The 23,616-nt window shown below is 52.2% G+C and overlaps 1 protein-coding gene across 4 annotated transcripts in view; it reads right to left on the reverse strand.

Moving 5' to 3' along the window:
• NTN1 (netrin 1) overlaps positions 1 to 23,616 on the reverse strand; it is a 197,134-nt gene that overhangs the window by 50,565 nt on the left and 122,953 nt on the right. For all 4 annotated transcript variants that reach the window (XM_019755250.3, XM_074319333.2, XM_074319332.2 and 1 more), the window contains exons 3-5: positions 17,863 to 18,051; positions 5,014 to 5,163; positions 1,625 to 1,678 (exon numbers count right to left, since the gene is read on the reverse strand). In XM_019755250.3, the coding sequence (XP_019610809.1) occupies positions 1,625 to 1,678; positions 5,014 to 5,163; positions 17,863 to 18,051 (393 nt within the window). The remainder of the gene's footprint in view (positions 1 to 1,624; positions 1,679 to 5,013; positions 5,164 to 17,862; positions 18,052 to 23,616) is intronic.

Below are 23,616 nucleotides of genomic sequence, written 5' to 3' on the forward strand. Positions count from 1 at the left end.
CTTGGATGAGCTGTGTGCATAGCCCAAAGAGCTTGTCCAGGTGAGCTTGTCCAAGGAAGCAAGAGTCAAGACTCCATTCACTTCAAAACTGCTCTACCCTAGAGCTTAACTAACTGGGGATGTTCTTTTGAATTCTGTCTTGACAGAAAGAGCTTCCTCAGCCCCCATGTTGTCTTCTGTCATCCTGCCTCCCAGGTACCCGTGATGCTGCTTCCTCCAGCCCCTTCTCATCACTATTTCTCCTGTAAGTGTCCCCTGCAGCTAAACCAAAGGTAACCAAAGACTCTACCCAACAACCCAAGACCAGAATATCTTTGGTTTTCCCCAATGTGGCCTCAGCACACCCTGAAATGCTTTTCTCTCCTTTCCTATTTGAGCGCTGTTTGTTGACTGTGCACATATATGCACGTTTGAAATCTGTTTTCTCTCAAACTCCTAGTGTACTGCCAATACTAAAAAAATTCAGAGCCTTTATTCTAAAACATTCGGGCCACTGCGTGGGTATGCAAGCCTCACTCACACCTCCCAACAGGAGGAGGAAAGAGGTCCCCAGAGCTGACACTGGTATCCATGAGGGGCCCCACTGTCACTCTTTCTGGCCCCCATTCCCACTCCTACGCCAAGTACCAGTACACAAAAGCCCCACGTGACCCCGGGATCAGGGCACTGGGTCCAGGCCTGGCCTGCTCTCCGTGTGGTGCCCCATCCAGCCAGGCTCTGAGCCCTGTGTAACCTTTCTTGTGCCTAGAACTGGTGATACCTGTGGACCCTTTCTCACAGTTGCATGTGGTATTTTTCAATATAAAAATAAAATACATACGGCTACAAAGGAAACTAATAATACTGAAATACTTATCCAAATATTTTCAAAAACCCAGATGAGATTTATGGTACAGTTACGTAACGTATGTGCTTCTTTATTAATGACTATAAATCAGGATCTAGCTGTGGGTTTGGTGACTTCCGTGCTTTTGAAGCAACGGGAACTTAAACAATATTTCACGTTATCTGCACCAACTCTAACAGGATGTGAAAATAGCTGTGATTTCTGCCAGTGGCCAAGTCACCGGGGCAGCTGACCCTGCTATGGCTTGTGGCCCACCTTTGCGACAGAGGATATGCTCCATTTCTGTAAGAGGTGAGGGATAGTGACGTGTGATTCTCTTCCTGTCCCAGTTCACAGCCCCCTTCACCCCGCTTTCTGTTTGTGGACCCCTGTTCTGTTCCGTGCTCAAGAATGCCTTTTTTATCCCCATCACCCATCTCCTTCCTCCTCCACAGCCCCAGGAAGGAGTTACACCCACCCACCACCACTCAGGTGATATGGGGCAGCTTCTCGTCCTTGGTGGATGAGAAGGAGGACAGCTTTGGGGGTCCTAGGCATGGGACAGAGGCCAACCCCCAGGCACTCATAACCCCCTCCCTCTTATTCTTGGAGGGGGCATCACAGAAAAATGCTCTGTGGCTCCATCCTCCTCAATCCACCCCAGAGGTACCCCTCACATTGAGCAGCACCCCACTGGTGGTTCAGAGGTTTCTGGTCCCTCTAATCACCCTCCCTTTCCCACCCCTTCACCCTACCCCAAAGCAAAAGCAAGAAATGAGCAGGAAGGGGAAAGCCTACCTTCTGGCTCTTCCACGCTGCTGGCGGCAGTGGTCGGTGGTGCCACGGGGATTTCTGTGAGGTTCAGGATGGGAGGAAGAGCAAGCAAGGAAAGATATTACTTTTGAACCTTAGAAAAGAATGATACACAGACCCCTCCCACTCTTCCTGACTGTACCCCCTGCCCCCCAGCTCCAGAAAAGGACCGCCAGGGAGGAGAAAGCCAGCCAGCCAGCCGGCATGGGGGCCCGGCACACGGCCTGTTCTCCTGTGGAAGCTGTCCCTCCGTCTGGCAGGGATGTCAGTGCTCCTGGCTGTTGAGGAGGGGTTCGGAGTGGGGAGAGGCAAAAGGAACAGGTGGCATGGAGAGCTGACCTTGACTCTAGTGGGGGCCTGCCAGGTGCATGTCCGTCAGTTCTCCTGTCTATGTGTCTTCAACTTGGCTCAGCCCGAGGCAGTAGAGAGGGGCCTTCCCAGGTGCCCCTGCTCGTCACCCTGTGGCTGCCTCGGCCCTGCTCACCTCTGACCTTGACCCATTTGGTGGAGAAGGCACCATGGCAGGTGTGGCATGTGAGGGGGCTGGGAGGTGTCTTACACAGGCAGGGAGGGGTCTACACCCCGGACACAGGTCCCAATAGGCACATCTCACAAGCTAAGGTTTTGTCTCGGTGGATACAGCAGACTGACAATACGGTGAATCGAGGGGCCTGGTAGAAGCGTGCACTTTACTGGGGTCACTCCTTTTCTACCTAGAATGGCAATGAGTTCCTACTTGCTTCTGGCTCTGACTGTGTGCTCTGAAAAGGTGAGGGTTCAGCCAGTCTCTGGGAAAGACCAGATATCACAGCTCCAGCTTCCTTTTTCTGAACGAAGCCGAACCATGGACCAGAAGCCCTGAGGGGCAGGGAGGTGCGGCTCCTTATGGAAGACCACATATACAGGGGTCACAGAGGACTCCACAAGCTCCACAGACTCTGGTCACCATCTGATTGTTTGGGGTAAGACCTCCCTTGGACCCCCAGACTCTGGGTCAGCTGGAGCTGGAACCTTGGTGGATGGAGATGGAACACTCCAGCCTCAGAGCAAACCTAAGAACCTCCCTCAGAAGCCAGCCTTTGCCTCTCTAGGAAGGAATGGGCAGAGGACCCAGCCCACAATTTGGAGACAAACCTTGTTCTTGGGGGATTTTATCAGCAATAACAACCAACAGATGCTCTGTCACAGCAGCTTACACAGGCATTAAGAGACTGGACCTTGTACTAGGCCTCCTCTTAGCCCTCATAAGCTACTTGGTCCCAGCAGAAACATTCCAGAGGGAACCTCCAAATGGTCCAGCCTAATCCTGCAAGTCCACGGATCAGGCTGAGGCCAGCGGCCACAGAGCCATACTGGCTAATCCACCCCAGTGCCTTAGGCCTGACACCAGGGTGTATGCAGATGGCCTGTGGCTCCCAGAGCTGTGACAAAACAGGGCACAAGTCCCCCAGCCTCTGTCAGGGCACCTGTAGCTGGGTGCCCTCAGGAAGAGCTCACAGAAGTCCCAGGATGGAGACCCATGTCTTCAGGTTGTTGGTGGGAATGCTGGCACTCAGCTCAACCTGCCCTTTGTGAGAGGACGGGAGAAGGTAGAGAGCATGTTGAGAAGCGAGAGCCCCCATTTCCCAGCTCTCTGTCACTGATTCTGAAACATGAGCTCCATTTCATGGTCTTTCCACTGGGTGATTGGAAATGGTTGGTTCCAGGCATTTCTGAGCATCCTAACTCCCTTTATAAGGGAGACCTCATTCCCCCCCACCCCCCGTGTTTTCATAATCCCAGATGGCGGCACTGATGTCCTCCCAGAGCTCTAAAAATGTTCACTTTGCAGCTTTTTGGACAGAACAAAAAGAAGGATTTTTGCAAGTTGTTAAACTGACAACTACAGGTTGTCATGAAAACCATTTCACCTTGCTCTGCCCTGGATGGACACTGAGCTCAATCTCCCAAAACTGAGATTTAGGTTATCTGCTGTTACTGGACCCCTGCGAACATGTCTCCTGATTTAGAAACTGGTCAGAAGAGCTGCTGGAACTGACGCAGCCCTAAGTATTCTGGGAGCGAAGACCACACCCAGATTTGGCAGGTGAGGTGCAGTGTGTGTAAGGTTCCTACCTAGTGTGGGTGTGCAAGGTCGGTGGGGACTGCTCCAAGGAGCCCCAGGGGTTGCTGGGGTGAGGGGTCCCAGACTCTTGCTTATGTCTAAGGTTGCTCCAAGTCCGTCGTGACTGACCGGAAAAGCCAGTGCCCTCCCAGAGCTGAGGCCCACTGACACCCTAAAGCAGGGTCAGCCGACTTCTCTGGTAAAGGACCAGCTAGTAAATGTTTCAGGCTGGGCAGGTGACATAGTCTCGGCTGTGACTGCTCAATTCTGCCGTCAGAGCTCAAAAGCAGCCATAGGCAGTGTGTGAACAGCAGACACAGCTGCGTTCCCACAAAACTTAAGGACACGGAACTTTCATATCATTTGCACAAGTCAGGAAACAGTACTTTCGATTTTTGTTTCAATCATTTTAGAAAGGTAAAAAAACAAAACAAACAAACAAACAAAACGCCATCGAGACATACAAAACCAGGCAGTGGGCCAACCCCTTTGCCCAGGTGTGCTAACCCCACTCTAGAGAAGCAGACTTTATCCCCGGGTCTAAGCAGTGAGCTGGGATCCGCTCCCGTTTTCATCGTCCTTTCTGGGTTCAGGCCAGTCCTCCACAGGGAGGCCGAGGCTGTGGCCAGCTCTGAACCTGGCTTGATTCCCACCCAGGGTAAATTCTGCTCATGACACCTGTGTGATCCTACCAGTTGTAAGATATTATAACCTAGCTGAGCCAAGGCCACTGAGTGACCCCTGTAGCCTTGCTCACCTCCTCCCCAAGTTCCAGCAACTAAGGGGTTAATGGCTGGCCCGAGAGGGCCTTCAGGGCCCTCAGGGGTGCTGCCATCCTTCATAAGGGCTGTGGCAGCCCTGCCCAGCTTCCCTCAAAGGCCATGTGGTGTCAATCCTTTCTGTCTGAGTCTGCGAGGGACAGGGTGTGTTGGAATTCCCAGAGCAGCAATGGTGGCCCTGGTACAGACCCTCAGGTTCAGGGTCAAGGTGGCATATGGCAGCCGGACCTGGGCCGAGGAGGAGGCTTGCTTCCACCCAGGAGCAAGAGACTCACTCTTTGTCAGGACAGATAGCCGCAGACAGGTTGGTCCCCAGCTGCTTCTGCAAGAACCCCCCAGGCTCGGGGGGTCTCACATGGGGCCCCGCTGAGCACAGATCAGCACCAGGGAGCACTACACCCACTGGATGTCAGTGACCAGCATCTGGAAAGGACCCCCTCAATCCCCGCACCCAAGCCAGGGCCTCGAGGGAAAGGGCGCCTCGCGCATACTTATGCAGGGGGCGATGGGAGAGCGGCTCTGCTGGTAGCCTTTGGCGCAGCGGTTGCACGTAATGCCCGTCACGCCGTCCTTGCAGGGACACTGGCCGGTGGTTTGGTTGCAGGTTTTGCCAGCGGCTCCCACGGGATGGCAATCACAGGCTGTGGAGAACACACAACAGGAGGGTCAGAGGGAGGGAAGGGGCCAGTGCACACCCTCCCCCGGGGTCCCTCCCCACCCAGAGGCACCCCATGGACCCCACCTCAGGGGAAGAGCAGGAATGGGGGACCAGGCCCCGCCAGGCCCACACACATTCCAGAAGCTGATAACTTGGCCACCTGCCTACCTGGAAATGGGGAATGAAAATCAGAATGGACCGACTTGAAAGGGCTGTTTTGGCAGCAGGGAAGTGAAGCTGGGGAGCCCTTCCAAAGGCTGAGAGGAAGACCATGTTCAAGTATGTTTTCAGGAATTCAAAGTCTGATCACGAGTGGAGGAGTCAGAATTTGGAGGCGCACCTTTCCTCAGTGGGTAAGTTTGTGCATTCTCACTCCCGCACCCCTGCCAGCTCCTGGCCCCCAGGCTTCCTCACTGACCAAGCCCTGGGGTTCGCCAGATCAGCGGGAGTCACCAGGGAGGTGTGACCCCCAACCCACTGGTTGCTGTCCCCCAACTGCTCTGCCAACCAACCCTGATTTGCAGCCAGGCGGTCCGAGGCTCAGGCTTCTGAATCACAAAACCTATAAACTGTAGCTGGGAAGAGTCACAGTGGTCATTGAAACACCTGATTAAATGTGCAAAGACTGGGAAGTGAAGGAACCCCTACCACCACCACCACCACCACCACCACCACCACCACCACCAGGGTCTCACAGAAAGGGAATGGCCAAGCTGGGCAGTGAAGTGAGGCCCCCATTCTCAGGCCAGTCAGTGGCTGCTGCACCACAGAGCAGGCCCACACCCCTCCTGGTTTGCAATGGGCTAGAGAGCTGGGGTTGCCTACTCTGTCACACTGCATCCTGAAGCTTCCTCCCTGTGTCCTAAGACCCAAATCCCAGGGATGGAACGGCCAATCCATTGTGGGGACATCCTCACTGCTGTGGACTGAATGTTTGTATCCCCCCAAACTCATATGTTGGAGCCCTAACCCCCCAATGTGATGGCATTGGGAGGTGGGGCCCATGGGACATAATTAGGTTTAGAAGAGCTCATGATGGGATTCTAAAAGCAAGAGGAAGAGAGAAAGAGATCTCTCCACAAGCACGTAGCAAGAAGTCAGCTGTCTGCAAACGAGGAAGGAGGTCTTCACCAGACACTGAGTCTGCAGGCACTGAATCCTGGACTTCCCAGCCTCCAGAACTGAGAAACAAATATTTGGTGTCTAAGCCTCTCAGTCTGTGGGGGTTTTTTGTTATAGCAGCCCAAGCTGACCAAGACAGCCACCCACACCGTGACGCTTGGGCAAGAACTGCTTCACCAAGAATCAGGACACCTAAACCCTCTGCTGACTCCTGCCTCCCTGAATCTAGGCAGTGGACTCAGAGTGTGAGGCTGGGGAAGGGAAGACGAGGAGGCAAACATTCTGCCTCTTCTCCTCCCCAGTCGCCCTCCCTCTCTTCAAGGGAAGCCCAGTGTGTGGGGGGTGGTGTGTCTTCAGGAAGGCATCCTGCAGCAATTTCAATTGGTGCCAGACGCTATGTATTTCTGCTCCAAATGGGAAAGAAGTATCCAAGAAAATAAGTGAGAGCAGAAGCTCCTAAAAGAACTAAATTAGAATTTCTCCAGCCAGCACTGCTCACCGTGAGGGCATGAGTCTGAGGATGAAGATATGGCCTCTCCCAACCAGCCTTGGGCCCAGAAGTGGCCAAAGAGGGACTTAGAAAGGGGAAGGAGGGAGCAGGGAGAGGAATGTGAGAAATTGTTTGTTGAAGTTGTGTCTGGACACGTGAGCACTTCCGGAAACTCTCACAGTGGGGGTTCTGGTTGTGGGGTGCTCCCTGACAGGAGGGCAGGGACACAGGCCCAGGGCAGGCAGGCAGCCTGGTGGACTGTCTGCGGGGTTCTTTCATTGCAGGAGCCACAGAAGGAAAATGGACTGTTCCAGTCTTGCCCCTGTAGACAGCAGTAAATCCTTTTGTTAGGAACTTGTCTTCTTAAATCTACCCTAAATTCAGGATCATTCCTTGTTTTTTTCTTCCCTTCTTTTTATTCAGTAAGAGACTCAGCCTTGATACAAGCTGTAGATGATCATGGGAGGAGGGGATGGTTGAAGAGGACCGCTGACCTTTCCCTCTGGCCTCCTGCATCCATCCCCTGATGAGGAGGGCCATATAGCATGGGCAGCATCTCTAAGTTGGCCACAGGAAAGCAGAGGGCACAGCACGGGCCCCGCCATCCCGAGCCCCGGCCGTGGGCACCAGGCCGATGTGGACTCCTGAGGCTCCTGCCAGCTGACGTCCTTGGCCTGCTTCACGGGCTTTCTGGTAATGCTACGATTCAAGCCAAGATGTCCTCCCCTCGATGCTGATCGAACACAGCTGTGCACCAGTAACTTCAGGGTCCTTGGACGTGGGTGGAGGAAGGGCACCAAGGGCTGCTTGGTGACTGAAGGCCACTGGAGGGTCAGAGCCAAGTCACCCATAGGCACCACCGTCGGTCCAGGTCGTCCTTACAGTGGCAGACGCTGGCCCAGGGGCAGACATGGGGGGAGCAATTGGAGGATTGCATGTCCCTTCCCCAAGGCCCCTCATAGCTGGGGACCTCTCAGCTGACAAGGGTTGGCGTGCTGCCGAGGAGAAGCCACAGGCACCAGCTAAAGGCCGCTGGAGCTAAGGACCATTCTTGGTGATGGCAGGGCAGCGGTGCCTGCTTGGAAGAGCTGGCACTTCCTATGGGTCCACCCTTTGATTAAAGGAGGTGCTTTACTGCTTGGTTTCCAAATCTTTCTCCCGAGATTCTGCAAAGACTGACCAACGGGCCCCTTGGCCTGGTCTAATGGAAGCAGCGGGCTGACAAATCACTGTACCAGGAAGAGAAGCCATCAGGGTCCCACAGGGCCAGGGGGTGGAGGGAGCTCAGAAGGCCAGTACGGTCACCTGCAGGGCAACAGGAGCGTCACCAGAGGCACGGCATTCCTCCAGCGTAAAACCACCCCAGGCGCCTGGGAACACCTTCGTCTGTTCACATTCTCATACAGTTGTCCCCTCTGGTCCACACACCAGCCTGCAAAACTGGCACAACTACACAGAGGAGGAGACCACGGACTGGCAAGAAAAATCGCAGGCAGAGGGAGGCCATGTGAGGGATAGAAAGGACTGATCTCTGAGCGTGTCACCGAGGCCCACATCCTTTCTGACACCCTCCGTGTACTGCTCATTCTACAAGCAGAAATTCCTGCTTAAACCTGTTGAAACTAAGGCTAGGTGGGTTTTCTATTATGTGCGGCCAAATCAAATCCTCACAGGCAGACTTGCATTGCACTCAAATTAAGGACTTCCCCCCAAATCCCATGAATAAGGAAAGCCCAAATTATCGCTCTATGCAAAGAAGGTTGAACGTCAGGGTGTGGAGAGAATTGATGGTTGACAGCCCTCTACAGTGGGTTCTTCTACAGTCTGGGACAAGGGAATCTGGCAAGCAGTGTCAAAGAAAGAGGGTCTGAGCCACCCACCAGTTATAAAGGAAGCCTCAGGCCCTGGCCCTTAGGGAGAGAAAGCCAAAGGGACCCTGCTGTATTCCCTCAACACAGACACACATAGAGACACACACGTGCACAGTGGGGAGGGAGGCCAGCGGAGGGGAGGGGCTGAGTTAGGGAGAACGTGGAATTCAGCTGAGTGGCGGTCTTCTGCTTTGCAGGGAGTCTGGTGAGGAGATCAAGAGAATCTCCCTGATAATGACAACTTGGTCCGGGTCAGAATGTCTTCTGCCACAGGAAGCTCACTGGGTGACTCCCATTTCCCTGGAAGTCAGCCACTTTTTTCAGCGGAGGTCAATCCCTTCCAGGGCAGGTCACCCCCCATTTACATGGAGCAGGCAGCACCTGGTCATAGGAAACAATCTACCCTGGGGTTTTTCCATCAAGGGGAAAGTGAGACCAGACGGAAGCCCAGGGCCCTGAGAAGGCGGCAGGATTAGGTTTCTCACGAACAAGGCAGGCTGGAGGGTCTCCAGGTGCAGAGAAGCCAGGCTGTCCTTGCTCTGGGCCATCAGACAAGGACAGATGATCAGGGCACACAGATGGTTTCAGATGGGTGTAGGAGACCCAGGTCTGGGCCTGTCCTGCCAGTAACACTGTGTGAGGCCTCGCTCGCTCTGGGCCTCAGGTGGCTCACCTGTAAGGCCAGATCTACACTCGCACTAAAGTCCCTTCCAACCTAACAGCCTAAGGTTTGGTGTCTATATGGCTCCAAGGATCTGGGGTGGCAGCCTGACCCTTGGCCCATCACCCCCACTGCTGCCGTTCAGTGCAATGTCCTGGCCATGGCTGCAGGGAAAGCGCTCCCTCATGCTGCCAGACACATCAGGCCTTCCGTCCACACCCACTGACCGCCCTGCCCAACACCTCTGCCTGCTGCATCATATTGGGATCTCTTCGCCAAGACTCGGTTTCTCTGTCAGTTAAGAGAAGTGCACCCAGGGTTTCTGAGAGCTCCGGTAGAGCCGACCTGGAAGGCAAACAGTTCTGATCCCAGGCTCCTGGTCTCGAGCAGCTGCCTTTCCCTGTTCCCTCTGATGTTCTCTCTCCTGGATCCCTAAGAGTCCAACAGCCCTCATCAGGAGGAGATGCACAGCTGAGGCTGGCCCCTCTCACTGCAGCTCCCACTGTGAGAGGGGACTCCATCCTGGGCTCCTAACAGGAGGTTACTTCTCCTGGCTACTTTTGCTGAGGATCTGGCTCCAGGGGCCCTTGGGGTCAGGCAGGACCTTCAAATGGCAGTGATCCCAGGGCACATGCTTGTGGAAGAGAGGGGAGCTGGCTTGGTGCCAGACCCCCCTGGAGCAGCTCTTGACAGGAGTGGGGAGACGCAACAACCACAGCACACACCCTCACTTCAGATGTCATTACAGCTGCCACCCAGGCCACCAGCCAGGTGTGAAGGACAGCTTCGGGCCTGACCTCACGTTGTGGACTGACTTATGCACCCCCAACACCCTCACCCCAGGATTCAAATGTTGAAGACCTAACTCCAGTACCTCAGAATGTGACTGTATTTCAAGACAGGGTCTTTAAAGAGGTGACTAAGATGGAGTCATTCAGGTGGGCCCTAATCCAATATAACTAGTGTCCTTAAGAAGAAAGTGTCCACACATCAGGTGTGGGGGGCACTCCCTTCCCAGCCAAGGCCAGATGGGGAAACACCCATACCATCAGGTAGAGAACCCTTGCCCTGACTCCTGGGACGTTGCTATCGGTGAATGGGGCTGCTCCCTAGCACCAATCCTGAGACCACCTGGGACCCCAAGGCCTACAGGTCACGCCAAAGGTCCCTATCTGCCTGTGGCACTGGGTTAGGGTGAAACGTTCTTCTCTGCTTTGAGTAAGACTGGTCTGTGTATCTGGACACCATCCACAAAAAGAGTGGGAGCGGGCAGCGGCATTAGGGCAAATCCTCCCATGAGCTGACGCTGCCCTCCCTCGCCTCCCTTCTGACCAAGGGCCCACCAGCCCCTTCCTGCTTCCAGGCTGCTCTTTCCTCAGCCTCCCCACAGCTGTTTACTCCTCATACCCGGGGTCTCATCTCAAACGTCCTGTCTTCAGAGAGGTCTTCCCTGGCCACCTTGCAGAGCGGCTCCCCCTACATACACTCTCTTTCCACCCTGTGTTTTCCTCCAACTAACTCACCACAATCTATAATGATCTTATGCTTATTTCTTCTTCTTTTTTATCATCAATCTCCCTCTAGAAAGCAAGCTCTCAGGGAACGTGTGTCTTGGTAACCACTGTGACCCAGTTCCTGCATATAGCAGGTGCTCAATAAATACTTGCTGAATCAATGAACAAACTCAGGGCAGCCCTCTCCATGGGGAAAGACCATCTGATTTACCCTGTGAATCTGGAAGAAAGAAGGCGGGGCAAACAGGGAAGATAATCCCCTCACATCCTAGATCAGTGGCAACCTGACTACAGACACTCCCTGCTCCTAAATTCTCCATGCTGAAGAGGGAGCCAGGATCATTTAAATCCACAGATAATCCACAAACTTCATCTCAGCTGTCTGTGTCAACCTCCTCCGCAGCAATGCTTTTCTTTCTCCCAGCAGTTGCTAACCAGGCACAAAAGAATAAATGTTTCAAGTTGCACGACCTCTCCTTTCCCTTGCCACTTTCAGATCAAGGTGCAGACAGCAGGAAGTAGAAGGGGAGGGGAGCCCCATAATCCCAAACTGGGTTATCTGACCCTCCATGATCTAGTTAACTATAGTCTTCCTGTACCTGATTTACAGCTGATGAGAAAGGCACAGCTCCTGCAGAAGGGGGGGCGGGGTGATGGGGGGGAAAGAGAGAGATGGAGAGAGGGAGGGAGAGAGGAAGGGAGGAGGGAGGGAGGGGGAGAGAGAGATGGGGGAGGGAGGGGGAGAAAAATGGGGGAGAGAGGGGGAGAGGGAGAGAGACAGAAAGAGAGACAGACACTGGTTGCACAGGCTCAGGCAGGCGGGCCGCCCGGCAGGGTCTTTCTTAGCAGCACCTCCAGAACCACATTTATGCAACCGCCCATCCCCATGTCTCTGCTCAGGGCCTCCACGAGCAGCTGCCGGACACTCGTCTCTGCTGTTCAACTCGTTTGTCATTTTTTCTCCCAAAGCGTGTAAATCCTTTATTGAGAGTGTGCAACGGCATTAGGGCAAATCCCCGGGGCCCTGCCTAGTCCTGTGGGAAGTGGCCTCAAAATCCACACCGAGGCTGAGCCCTTCAAGTGAGAGGGGCCGGTTCTGCCATGCACCACCAGCCACTGAAAGGACTAAGGCAACCAGAGAGCCAAAGGGATCGTCTCCACTCTGCGCCCTCGCTGGCAATGGCAGGGCCTTCTGGTTATTGTATTTCCCTCTACGTGTACAAATAATCCTAACAGCTAACAGGTATGGAGTGATGCCATGTGGCAAGGACCTCCTGTACATCATCCATTTAATATACACCACAACCCTAGGAGGGAGGAGGAACTAGTATTAACCCCATTATCAGATGAGAAAACTGAGGCACCAAAGAGTACGTACCTTGCCCAGGGGTGGAACTTGAGCCCTGGTCTCAAGATCCATGCTTTTAAAAGCCATTCATCCCAAGGCTGTTGGCTGGGGCCCACCTGTTGCTCTGCTGGTAGCAAGAGCTACTTCCCAAGTGAAATGCCCTCCATTAACCAGGCAGCTCACAATCAGGAGGCTTTTCTGCTCAAGACCAGGAACCCCTGTGGATCCTCCAAGAACGCCCATCTGGAATTGGGAAGAGAGTAGGCTGCAGAGACAGGGAGCTGGCACCCAGGAAGGGGAAGAAAGTGGCCAAGGATGCCCAGAGGAATGAGACAAATGGCTAGGCCTGCAGATCCTGTGTCAGAGCAGGGCACCCTGGGTGCACCGTGGGGGCCGAGTGACAAGACCAGGGACTCTTCATTTGTAAAGACCTTGGAACAAAACCACCTCCGCCTGATTTCTGCCAGCTTTTCCAAGTTTCCAAGTCACACATTTCACGGATACAAGACATTGTCCTGGTCTATTCAGGGATTGATAAAATTTTGAATATTAAAAAAAAAAAACACGTGGGATGTCAACACTGAACAGAACTCAGAGACCATAAATCTGAATATGATTCATAGATGAGGAGATTGAGGTCTAGGGAGGTCACGTGACTTGCCTGTTGCTGTACAGGCTTTGAACCTAGAGCCAAATCTGGAGATCAGGATTTCCGACACCCCTTCCCCATCTCTCAGGGAATAGGAAAAGGATACACCCACAAAGGCCACAGTTGGAGCCCAGCTTCCATGGGGATTTTCTCTCCTCTGACTTCCTCTGTGTGTGTGTGGGGGGGGGGGGGGGGGGGTGCTGGCCTTAATTGCATCTGGATAGAGTCCACTCCTTGGCTGTGGTCTCTGCCCTCTAAGCTGGGAGCTGCTCCAGCCACTGAGTACCCTCCCTAAGGTGACCAACACCTTTCCCTGCACTCCCTAAAATGATGATAGGAAATGCAAATGTGACAGGGGACCCACAAAGTGAGAGGGGACTCCTGAGGCTTTTAGGCTTCTGTGGGCTGCATGGACACTACCTTAGAGTCAGGAAGGGGTAGGGTCCCAGGTTCTCAGCTATGCTGTCACTAAATCCTTAAATGATCTGATCTAGACATACACACACATGTATATACACACACACACACACACACACACACACACACACAATTTTCATCAAGAGAGTCATAAAGAAGATTTAAATTCATTGATAATAAGCCTCTCCCCTCAAAAGAATAAACTCTGGGGCCTGGGCCACCTTTCTCAACAAAAGAGCAGCTCACTGTCCCTGTTTCTTAGTCTCCCACTGCCCTGGTTCTCAGCTTTGGCTACACATTTGACCCATCTGGGGAGCTTTTCTGGTTCCCAATTAAACCTCCCGGGACCCATGAATTAAACCAGAATCTCCGGGGGTAGGATCCAGGAGTTAGGATTCTTGAACTTCTAGGTGATTTCAAAATGCAACCAAAGGTGAGAACTATTAGAGACAAAGACACAGATACATCGTCAATAGCTTCCCTGACGTGAAGCAAAAGAACGCCTAACAAAACCAGTTTTACCATGGGCAAATTGATAAAAACAAGAGTTAAGTTCCTAGGACAGCTCGTCAACATTACAAGAAAACGAGGTTGAACGAAATGAGGTTATTCGAGAACCTGCTGTACTGACGATGCCCTGAAGTGAAGGACAAGAATGGAGAGCGAGAAAAGACACGGAAAGCCGCACACGGTGGGCAGGGAGCCACAGGCTGTGGGCCGAGGTGCTCACTTCCTCCGCAACCCCTGGCAGAGCTGCCGAAAGAAATGGGGTGGATGGGGGCAGCAAGTGTGCACTGGCCAAGATGGTGTGGACCATCCCATCCCTCCGCTCCACTACCGCCTGCATCTTCTGAGGATTTGGCACCTTCTTGGCAGCCTGCATTCAGCCACGTTGACTGTGAACTTGAAGGGGGCAGGGCAATGAGTGAAAGGAACAGGCTGCTCAGTGAGATGGAACGAAAGCCCTTTGTGCCGGGATGCTAGATGTGGTGGTTAATTTCTTAATTCTCATCGCAATTCGGTTCACGGGAGACTCCTGGAATGTCTTTATCCATCACAGATGGTTTGGGAAGATGATAAATTAATATCATTTAAATGGAGGCATGGCTTAAATGTTAAATGGCAGCGTCTTCTTTGCTGTCTCCAAAGAGAAAGTGCCCCCCAGTCCATAAAGAAGACAAATGGTAAACAAAACCGCCTATCTTTTGACAGATTCCAGGATGAGTATCATTCACAAACCATTCTGGGGAGAAAAGGGAGAAATTCATCTCATCTGACTTTGTATAGGACAACAGCCCATGCCATAATGAGGCCTTCCCAGTGCTGTGAAATTAGGCTGAATAGCCGGAGAGTACAGCCGCCTGTTCCCTGGGCATGTTTATTACAGCCCTTTGTATGCACCAGTCCTGCCAGCCCCGGGTTGGTTCTAAACTAGGGGAGGGGAGAAAGAACCCAACAAATTTGTTGCTATGAAACTTCCCAAGTGGGGGACTGCATAATAACGTTTGGAATCTAATGCCCTTGCTCCAAGCTGTTCTTGTCTAGGTCCACCCCTGCTCTAAATTGAACAAGGTTGGGAGTCAGCCAATCGCCAGCAGTGTATGGGTGGCCTCGGCCCCCTGCACAGGGCTCCTCCCAGGCCTTGGGAAGTCAGGGGGTAAAGAGGCCCCTGATGCCATTCCCAACCTCAGATCAGCTGCAAAGTTGAGTCAAGAACCAGTGCCAGTTGTCCCAGCTCCCCTGTGAAATGCATCTGAAACAGGGCAGAAAGCAGCCTTCACCTGAGGGCTACGATGGGCCTTGCTGCGGTCAACCCCAGGAGGCCAGGGCCTGGGGGTGGCTCCACACCTACAAGATTTTGGAAGCCTCTGAGAGCAAAGTGTCAAGAGATCAAAATACTGGGGCCAAATGCAACCGCCAAAGGAACATTTCCTTAAACCATCAGGCCCTGGGAAGACAAGACAGCAGACTCCATGGGAGTGATGGAGAGACCCGTGTCTTAAGATCTCAAGGTACACACACCCCAGCCAGCATCTGAATTCCTACAGCTGATTCCCACCAAGATCTTAAGGTCTCTCGTTGGTAGGAACTGTCCTGGGGGGAACTGAGGGTTCAAAGTTCCCACATCCCCTAAGGAGGTGACACCAAGAAAAGGAGATCTGAGGCGAAAGATCTGAAACTTTCAAGAGATGCCTTTCCTCACCAATGAAAAGGCAGGACCTTTCAGGTCACATTCTTCTTGCTCACCAATCAGAGAGCAGGTCTTTCAGGCAGTCTTTTCTCACCAATCATGAAGCAGAGCCCTTCGGGCAATACTTTTCCTCACTCATCAGTGTTAGGACCAGCCAGATAGTGCTTTTCCTTATCAGTCAGATGGCAGGATCCCGGAAGCACTGTCCTTCCTCACAAATCAGGATGCAGGGAGAGTCTCACCCGCTCCTGTCTCATTTCCCCAGGAGGATATGCAGATGTCCTGCAGAGCAGAATCCATCCATACATTTCTTCTCTTCTGTGGGTTCTTCTCCCAGGGGTCCCATCAAGGCTGGGGGCAGCTGCTGTCGAGGGCTGGGAGGGAAGACACAGCCACAAAGGCTGGCCACAGCATTTGAAATAATAAGACAGGTCCACTCCCTTGTCTGCCTGTATCTGTTCCTCCTGGAAACCAGCAAAGGAAGCTGGGTGTCCCCACACCATGTAACCAGAGAAGCAGAAACCCATAAGATGATGTGCAGGTTCCCAGGACCGGACGGCTTCTTGACATCTCATCCAAAATGGTGAGAGGCCACACATGGCCCTTGTCTCTTCCCATTGCAACAGAGGAGAGGGAGATGAGGCAAAAGGCAAGATGGCCAAGGCTCTGCTCCTTTCTGTGTCCCCAAGGGACATGTTTTTCCTGCTCTGACAGCAGAAACTGACACAATAGTACATGACCACTGCCCTTCCACGCAGAGCCGAGACCTTCTCACCCACCAGCAGACTTCTCTATTTATCCACCTGAGTGGCCCCTGTTGCTTAAAACTTTTTAGACAAATCCTCAAGAAAGCTATGTGCCACCAGTTGTTTATAAAACCCCGGCTTCGATTTCTTCTATAAATGAAAGACAATGAATACTTGGGCACAGGAGAAGGAGGTGGATATCTTCCAATGACATCCTCTAAAAACCCAAAGGCCTTGCTCCCTGGGCATGTCGCTGCTCATGCCTTCCTGCCACTGTAGGGGCTTCTTGGGTTCCTTTGCCCAGGCCACCTTCTCAGTCGCTGTTCAAAGTCCCCTGGGGGATTCTCACCTGAGTCAGTTTTTTGTTGTTGTTTTTCCGATGTGGAAATAGCGCAACTACCTTAAAGCTTAAATTTCTCTTGACAACCACCAGAGGCAGCCTTAAATCCACAGATCTAGGAGAGCTTGCTTGTGTCTTGGGAGCCACCCTGTTCATTTGGAATGGAAGGGATTTCTCCTGGAAATCCCTGAGAACCTGTTTGTCCAGAGAAAAGTGTTCCATACACACAAGGCTGTCTTCATGGGCCCCACACTCAATAAGGGCACATGCTTGGTTGAACTCTGCTGTTGCCATTTTGAAATTCTTCGTAAGTCCTGAACAAGAAGCCCCATATTTTCACTTCACACTGAGGCCTGCAAATTGTGTCATCAGTCCTGTGCACAAGTGCCTGACATCTGGTGGATTTCCTGTTAAGAAGATGATAGTTTCCCAACAGAAGGATTTATCTACTGTAGCTCATCGTCTGGGCCTGAGTCTGCCATGGCCTGGGTCTCTTCCGTGTCAGGACCCCATCCACACTGGACTGTGGACCAAGAGCCCTGGCGCCGAACCCAAATTTTGGACCCGATGAACCCTGGTTCCTGGAATTCCCAAAAGCTAATGTGGGTGGGGGGCCCCACTTCCCCCCCACTTCACCCCCAGCCCAACTTCACTAAATTCCCTGGCATCTCATCAGCGTCTCTGAGTCATCTCACCATTGCTTCATTTTTGTTAGTGGGAGAAAACAAACAGCAGAAAGTTAAAATATTAGTGCTTGCTTCAGTGAACGAAAATAGAGTCTCCTGTCTCCCCTTCATTTTTTGTCCTGAGAAGTAAAGCTATTTGCAGGTGGATTAAATGTTCCTTCTGAGACCCTGCCCCTGAAGCTGTGACTGTGTGTCTGTGTCTGTGTGAGTGTTGGGGGGCCGGGGGGTGGGCGGGAGGCACACACATCCAAAGAAATCCGTCTGCCTGGTTTTGGTAAAAGAGAGTCCTTTGTGCCGACGGTAAGCCTGGTGAACATGACCCCCCGCCCTGTGGTATGCGGCACACCTGTGCGGAGGGACGAGAGGCCGGGAGGGGGTGGGGGTGGGGGGGGCGACGGGCCGGGAGCCCTGCACCTTCAGAGATCACACCTTCTTCTTTCTTCTCCTTGGAGCCACTCCTCCATCGCCCCTTTGTTTCAGCTTACACCTCCAAATACCAGGGAGGTCGTGCGTGCGTGTGCGCGTGTGTGAGAGATTATCTCGGTCTATGCCTTTTTGTAAGGGGGCTAGAAAAAAGAAATGGAAAAGGACAAACAGAGAAAAGCGAGGGAGGATGGTGTCCCCAAGTCCCCGCCCCCACCACCTACCTTTGCAGGCCTTCCGGTGGGTGATGGGCTTGCCCATGTCCCGGTAGTAGCCCTCCTTGCAGTAGTGGCAGTGGCGGCCAGCCGTGTTGTGGCGGCAGTTGAGGCAGACGCCCCCGCTCTTGCGTCCCGACAGCTTGTAGAGCTCCATGTTGAAGCGACAGCGTCGGGCGTGTAGGTTGCAGTTGCAGGCTGTGGGGGTGGCAGGAGAGGTGTCAGGAAAGGGGCATCTGCGGGGGGGGCCCCAAGAGACTCTGTCCCCCCCCCCCAACTCCCCCGTCCTTCTCCACTGCAGGACAGAGAGGCGTTTTTTTTCTCCAGGACTCCTCGGCTTCCCTGTTTGCTCCCATCAGTACTTACCACCTGGCATTACCCGAACCATGGCTGAGGCGCCTGCTCACTCTTAGGGGGAGTCTGTTTATTTCCCTCAACCCCGGGCCCATGGCACACATCTCAGAGTTGGGAGGTGGTGCTGGCATGCTCCTTGTGCCCAAATCCTGCTTGCTACGGACTGAATTGTGTCCCCCACGGCCCCACCCCCACACACCCCCATTCATATGCTGAAACCCTAACCCCAGGACCTCAAAATGTGACTGTATTTGAAGATAGGGCTTTGAAAGGGGTAATTAAGTTAAAATGAGGTCATTAGCATGGGCCCTAATCCAATCTGACTGGTGTCCTCATAAGAAGAGGAAATTTGGACACAGAGACACACCAGGGGTGCACACGCATAGAGGAAAGATCCTGTGAGGGCACAGGGAAGAAGGTGGCCATCTGCAAGCCAAGGACAGAGGCTTCAGGAGAAACCAACCCTGCTGACACCTTGATCTCAGACTTCGAGCCTCCAGAACTGTGAGAAATAAATGACTGCTGGTTAAACCAGAGGGTCTGCGGTGTTCTGTAACAGCAACCCAAGCAGGCTCTGCTTCCAGGGCACTGACCTCTACCTGCACACACTCCCCACTCCCTTGAGCTCTGGCCACCAGCCTGTGCTATCCTCCTCTTGCCACTGAGGGCTCTGGGGCCTGCTGCTGACTTGTGGGTCCTCTGGAGAAGGCCCTCAGCATCCTTCTCTCTGGTTCCTCCTGTCCACTCCTGCTCCCCTCTGCCTGTTCCCTACATGCGCCTCAGGACTCAGCACCCTTTCCTTCCGCTCTGACGCTCTCCAGGTCTGCCTTGTTCACTCCTCACAGCGGCAGGACCACCCCAGCACTCCAGACTCCCAAATCTGTATTTCCAGGTTCCACTTTGGGGTCTCCACTTGGACCCAGAAGTGCCTTCTCCAAATCCATTCACTCCTCTCCATCCTGCCAGCCTTGGCCCCTCTGTCGCCTGAGCTGAGCCCTCTAGGCTGTTCCCCACACTGTAACCAGAGCAGATGTTCCAAGCACCAATCTGAGGATGTCCGTTGCCTACTAAAAATCTTTTCAATAGCTCCCGGTTTTTCCTCTGGATAAAATCTAACTCACTTCACACAACCTCCAAGACTCTGGATACCCTGCTTCCCTCTGTCGCTCTTATGCTTCAGCTGCACAAACTTTTGTCAATCTCTAGGGCATGCCCTGTGTGAGGACCCCTGCCTGCCCCCTCTGTGACTTTGCGTATGCTGTTCCTTGACTCCTAGGACCCTCTTCCTCCGCGCCTCCTCCCTCATCGCCTGCATCCTTCTCATCCTCCAGGTCTTGGTTCCAATGTCACTTCCAGGCCCATTTTCAAGTCTCACCAGCCTGGCTTAGGAACTGGGGCTATAGGCGCCCCAGAAAATCACATGGGCCTCTTCATATCACACTGTGACGCCTACGATTAATACCTGCCTTCTTCCTTTGGTTTCTAACTCCAGGGTAACTCCAGCTTAGATCAGGCCTAATCTTGCTCACTCTGTCACTTTTTTCTTCTTTTTGTCCCGATTTTGTGCTAAGCTTGTTTTCAATTGCATTTTATGTAATTTCTAAAGAAATACATGTTTAATGCCAGACACTTGAAAAACAAAAGCAGTAAGGAAAAAATTGCACTCACATCTCCACCAACTGCTGTTAACACGGGGGTCCTTCCTTGCAGGCTTTAATTAACATGTGCTGAACTGTGGAGCTACTTAATTCTTTCCTACAGACATGGATCACACTTGTACATCTCATGTTTGTAGGCTATTTTCTCATCATGGTGAATATTTTTTAGTGTCAGATAACGTTCTTCGTAATTCTGAAAGGTTGTGTAGTCTGCCAGTGTACGGATATATGCAATGGGCTCGTTGGATCTACAGTGGGTGCATTTAAAAGCAGGGTCGCCCTGGGTTACGGAGTTAGGTTGTTTCCAGTTTTTCACTACTAACAACACAGTGGTAACCATCTTTGAACATACATATTTATGCTCTGCTGTGATAGCTGTTGTACAGTAAATTTCTCAAGACAGAGGTAGTAGTTACATTTTGGGTCTACATGTTTTTAACTCAGGATCCAAATTGCCAAATTGCCCTGAAGAAAGGCTGTCCTAGCTTACACGCCCATCAGCAGGATATGAGAGCTCCTATTTCGCCACACCCTTGCAAAGAATAACAATATGCATTTGGTATCAGCATTCTTTTTTTTTTTTAATCTTTGCCAATTTGTCTGGAAAACACACACACACATGATTTTAATTTGCGTGTCTCTGATTACCAGTGAGGTTGGCTGTTTCTCCATGTGTTTGTTTTTCTATTTATATCTTTTTTTTTTTTTGTACATTGCCTGTTCATACCATTTGCCCAGTTTTCAAATAAGGTGGTTTGTTTTTTTTTCCACAAGGTCTAGCGCTCTTACATACAATGGATTAAATACCACTCATACAAGCTGCAAATATTTTTACCAGTTTCTTATTCATATATTACTTTTGTGGTTTAAAAAAATATTTGCCTCTTTAACTTTTCTCTCTGATGTTATAAGCTTCTTTAAATGTTCTTGCTGGAGTAACCCTCCAAGTCACACACCCATTAGTCACTCAATTTACAAGTAGAGATGGACAAGTGCTTTAGAGGACGTACTGTGGGGAGACAAGAGAAGACTCAGCTCACACCTTAAGTCTGGAAGCAGCTGGACATCACATTGGGCCAGAGAATGACTCCTGAGAGCCTTACAAGTATCCCTCAGCACCTCCAGCTCTCGGGGCTGAGCTCAACTACCGTGTTTCCCCGAAAATAAGACCTAGCCGGACCATCAGCTCTAATGCATCTTTTGGAGCAAACATTAATATAAGACCTGGTATTATATTATGTTATATTATATTTATTATATTATACCAGGTCTTACATTAATGTTTGCTCCAAAAGATGCATTAGAGTTGATGGTCCAGCTAGGTCTTATTTTCAGGGAAACACGGTAAGTACAAAGAAAGAAGCTGCCCATCAGCACAGGGACCCTCATGCATATGAAAGTTCATGGTCCCTTTGGACTCATTCAGCCAATCAAGTGGGTAGGGGGCTGCTCAGAGGGGTTAACTGACCTCCAGTCCAGGACCACCGAGCCAGTAAATGGGGGGCCCAGGACTGGAATCCTGGTCTTCTGGCTCCTGGTCCACGGCCCCAGAGGAAAAGACACACATCACTGAAGGAACAGCTGGGCCTAGACCCCGGCCTGGAATTTGGATCTTTTCTACTAACACGGAAGTCACAGGGCCTGACACACCTGCCTGGGGACAGGGATCTAGAAAGATCACCCAGGCCTCACTTCCTCAGGCCACTCTCACACTGGCAAAGGCCTTAGTAGCAGGATCATCTTGGTCCTTCTTGGAGGCAGATGCTAATCCTGTGTCCTCCTCTGTAAGGACAGCTCCAGCTATCCCCCAGCCCCCCAACAGGGCTGCCCCAGCCTCTGAGCCCCTCGGGGAAGCTCAGCCCCAACCCATACCCCAAGGGGAAACTTGGGTTGGTATCTCTCTTCCGTATGCACCTTACACCAACAAAAGTTTCTTCCCAAACAACGGGTCACACAAAAGAAAACTCAGAGAGAGGCCAAACATCAAAAGACAGGGCTCCTTTCCCTCCCCCTTGCTTTTGGAGCTGTCAGGGGACATCAAGTGGCAATTGCCCGTGCTCAACCTTCTGCAAAGTATTTTACAGCTTGTTTTCTTTTCTCTTTGTTTTATTTTCTCTGCACAAATGGAAAAATGCATCAGGCAAAGCAGCTCACATCTGGATCCCTTGGCTCCACACAGAGATGTCACCCAACTCCCAGTCTGTCCCCAGCCCCTGCCTCAGAGAGACACCTTAATCCCTCACGCCTTCCTGTTTATCTCCTGCCTCTCTTGGAGGCAAAAATATTGGGTATTAGTTTCATTATCAGATTTCAAGGCGGGAGGAAAGGGCAGCTTTGTGAGAACAGACAGGTCAGCCTGGGGGAATAAGGTGGGGGCAGGGGCAGTGTAACTTCTGAGGAACCTGCATAGGCTGTCCTGTGAGACACTGCGTCCTGTCCAGGGGTCCCCCAGTCCCCCAGAGAGAGCTGGTCTGGTCTATACCCAGAGGTCTATGCCCCCCTCATATGTCATATGGGGATCACCAAGGATACACCACGTGTGGCTGCAGTGCAGACCTAGGGGCATAACATGGGGCAGGAGGGAGGAGGAGAACCCCCACACACACACTCCCCAACCACAAACCTGACAGGAAATGGGGCCCTAGAGATAGGGTTCTGTTTTCCTCTCCCATCAAAAATGCTTCTAAGTACTATTTTAACATATGCTTGTTACCCCCATTTCTTAACCTCTCCCACCAACCTGGACTCTCCAAGCCCTCACTACTCCTAGGTCAGTTCAATTCAACACACATTTAGGCAATTCAGCTACATGCCATGCCCTGTGCCACGGGCCATGATGGAGAAAGGGATGGACAATGTACTCTGAACTGTCCAGGGCTCCCCTTCTGACAGGGGGTGGAGGGGCAGATGAGCACTCTCAGCAGTAAGCTGTTAGATAAAGTGAGACAAATGCTCCCCTCAATTGTGTTGGTTCCTAGAGGGCAGGAGCAGTGTGTGCCCTTATATATGTGCCAGCCTAGAGCAGACCTCAATATGTTTTTGTCGTATAAATGAGAGCAAAGTGAGCAAGTCAGAGAGAAGATGGATGGATGGATGGATGGATGGATGGATGGATGGATGGATGAAGGATGGGTGAGTGGATGGGTGAGTGGATGGGTAAGTGGGTGGGTAGATGGATGGGGCAATAAATGCATGGGGGGTGGGTAACGGGTGGATGGATGGGTGGGTGGGTGGGTGGGTAAGTGGGTAGGTAGATGGATGGGTGGGTGAGTGAATGGGTGGGTGGATGGATGGGTGGGTGGGTGGGTGGTTGGGTGGATGGATGGGTGGATGGGTGGGTGGATGGATGGGTGGGTGGGTGGGTGGGTGGGTGGATGGATGGGTGGGTGGGTGGGTGGATGGATGGATGGATAGATGGGTGGTAGATGGGTAGGTAAGTAGGTAGGTAGGTAGGTAGGTAGACAGAAAGGACAGATGGAGGATTGTGTGGTCTGCCTGGACTACACCCTGACAAGGCATGGCCTTGTGATATTTGTGACATTTCTTTTATTGCTGCTTTGAAGTACTTAACCCCTTGATTTTAGCTTCTGTCTGTTCAAGTAACTGCAGTATTTTAAGGAGAAGAACCCACATCTAGCCCTGGATTGCTCCCAGGACCCTGAGGAGGGCTTGCTCACAATAGGGACTGAATCTGCATCCATTAATTTGATGAGTTTACCAAATGCAGGTGTTGGCCCTCTCCCAGAAGACC

The sequence above is a fragment of the Rhinolophus sinicus genome, chromosome 12 (assembly GCF_057876585.1).
Source record: "Rhinolophus sinicus isolate RSI-liver-muscle chromosome 12, RSI-T2T, whole genome shotgun sequence".
NCBI lineage: Eukaryota > Metazoa > Chordata > Mammalia > Chiroptera > Rhinolophidae > Rhinolophus > Rhinolophus sinicus.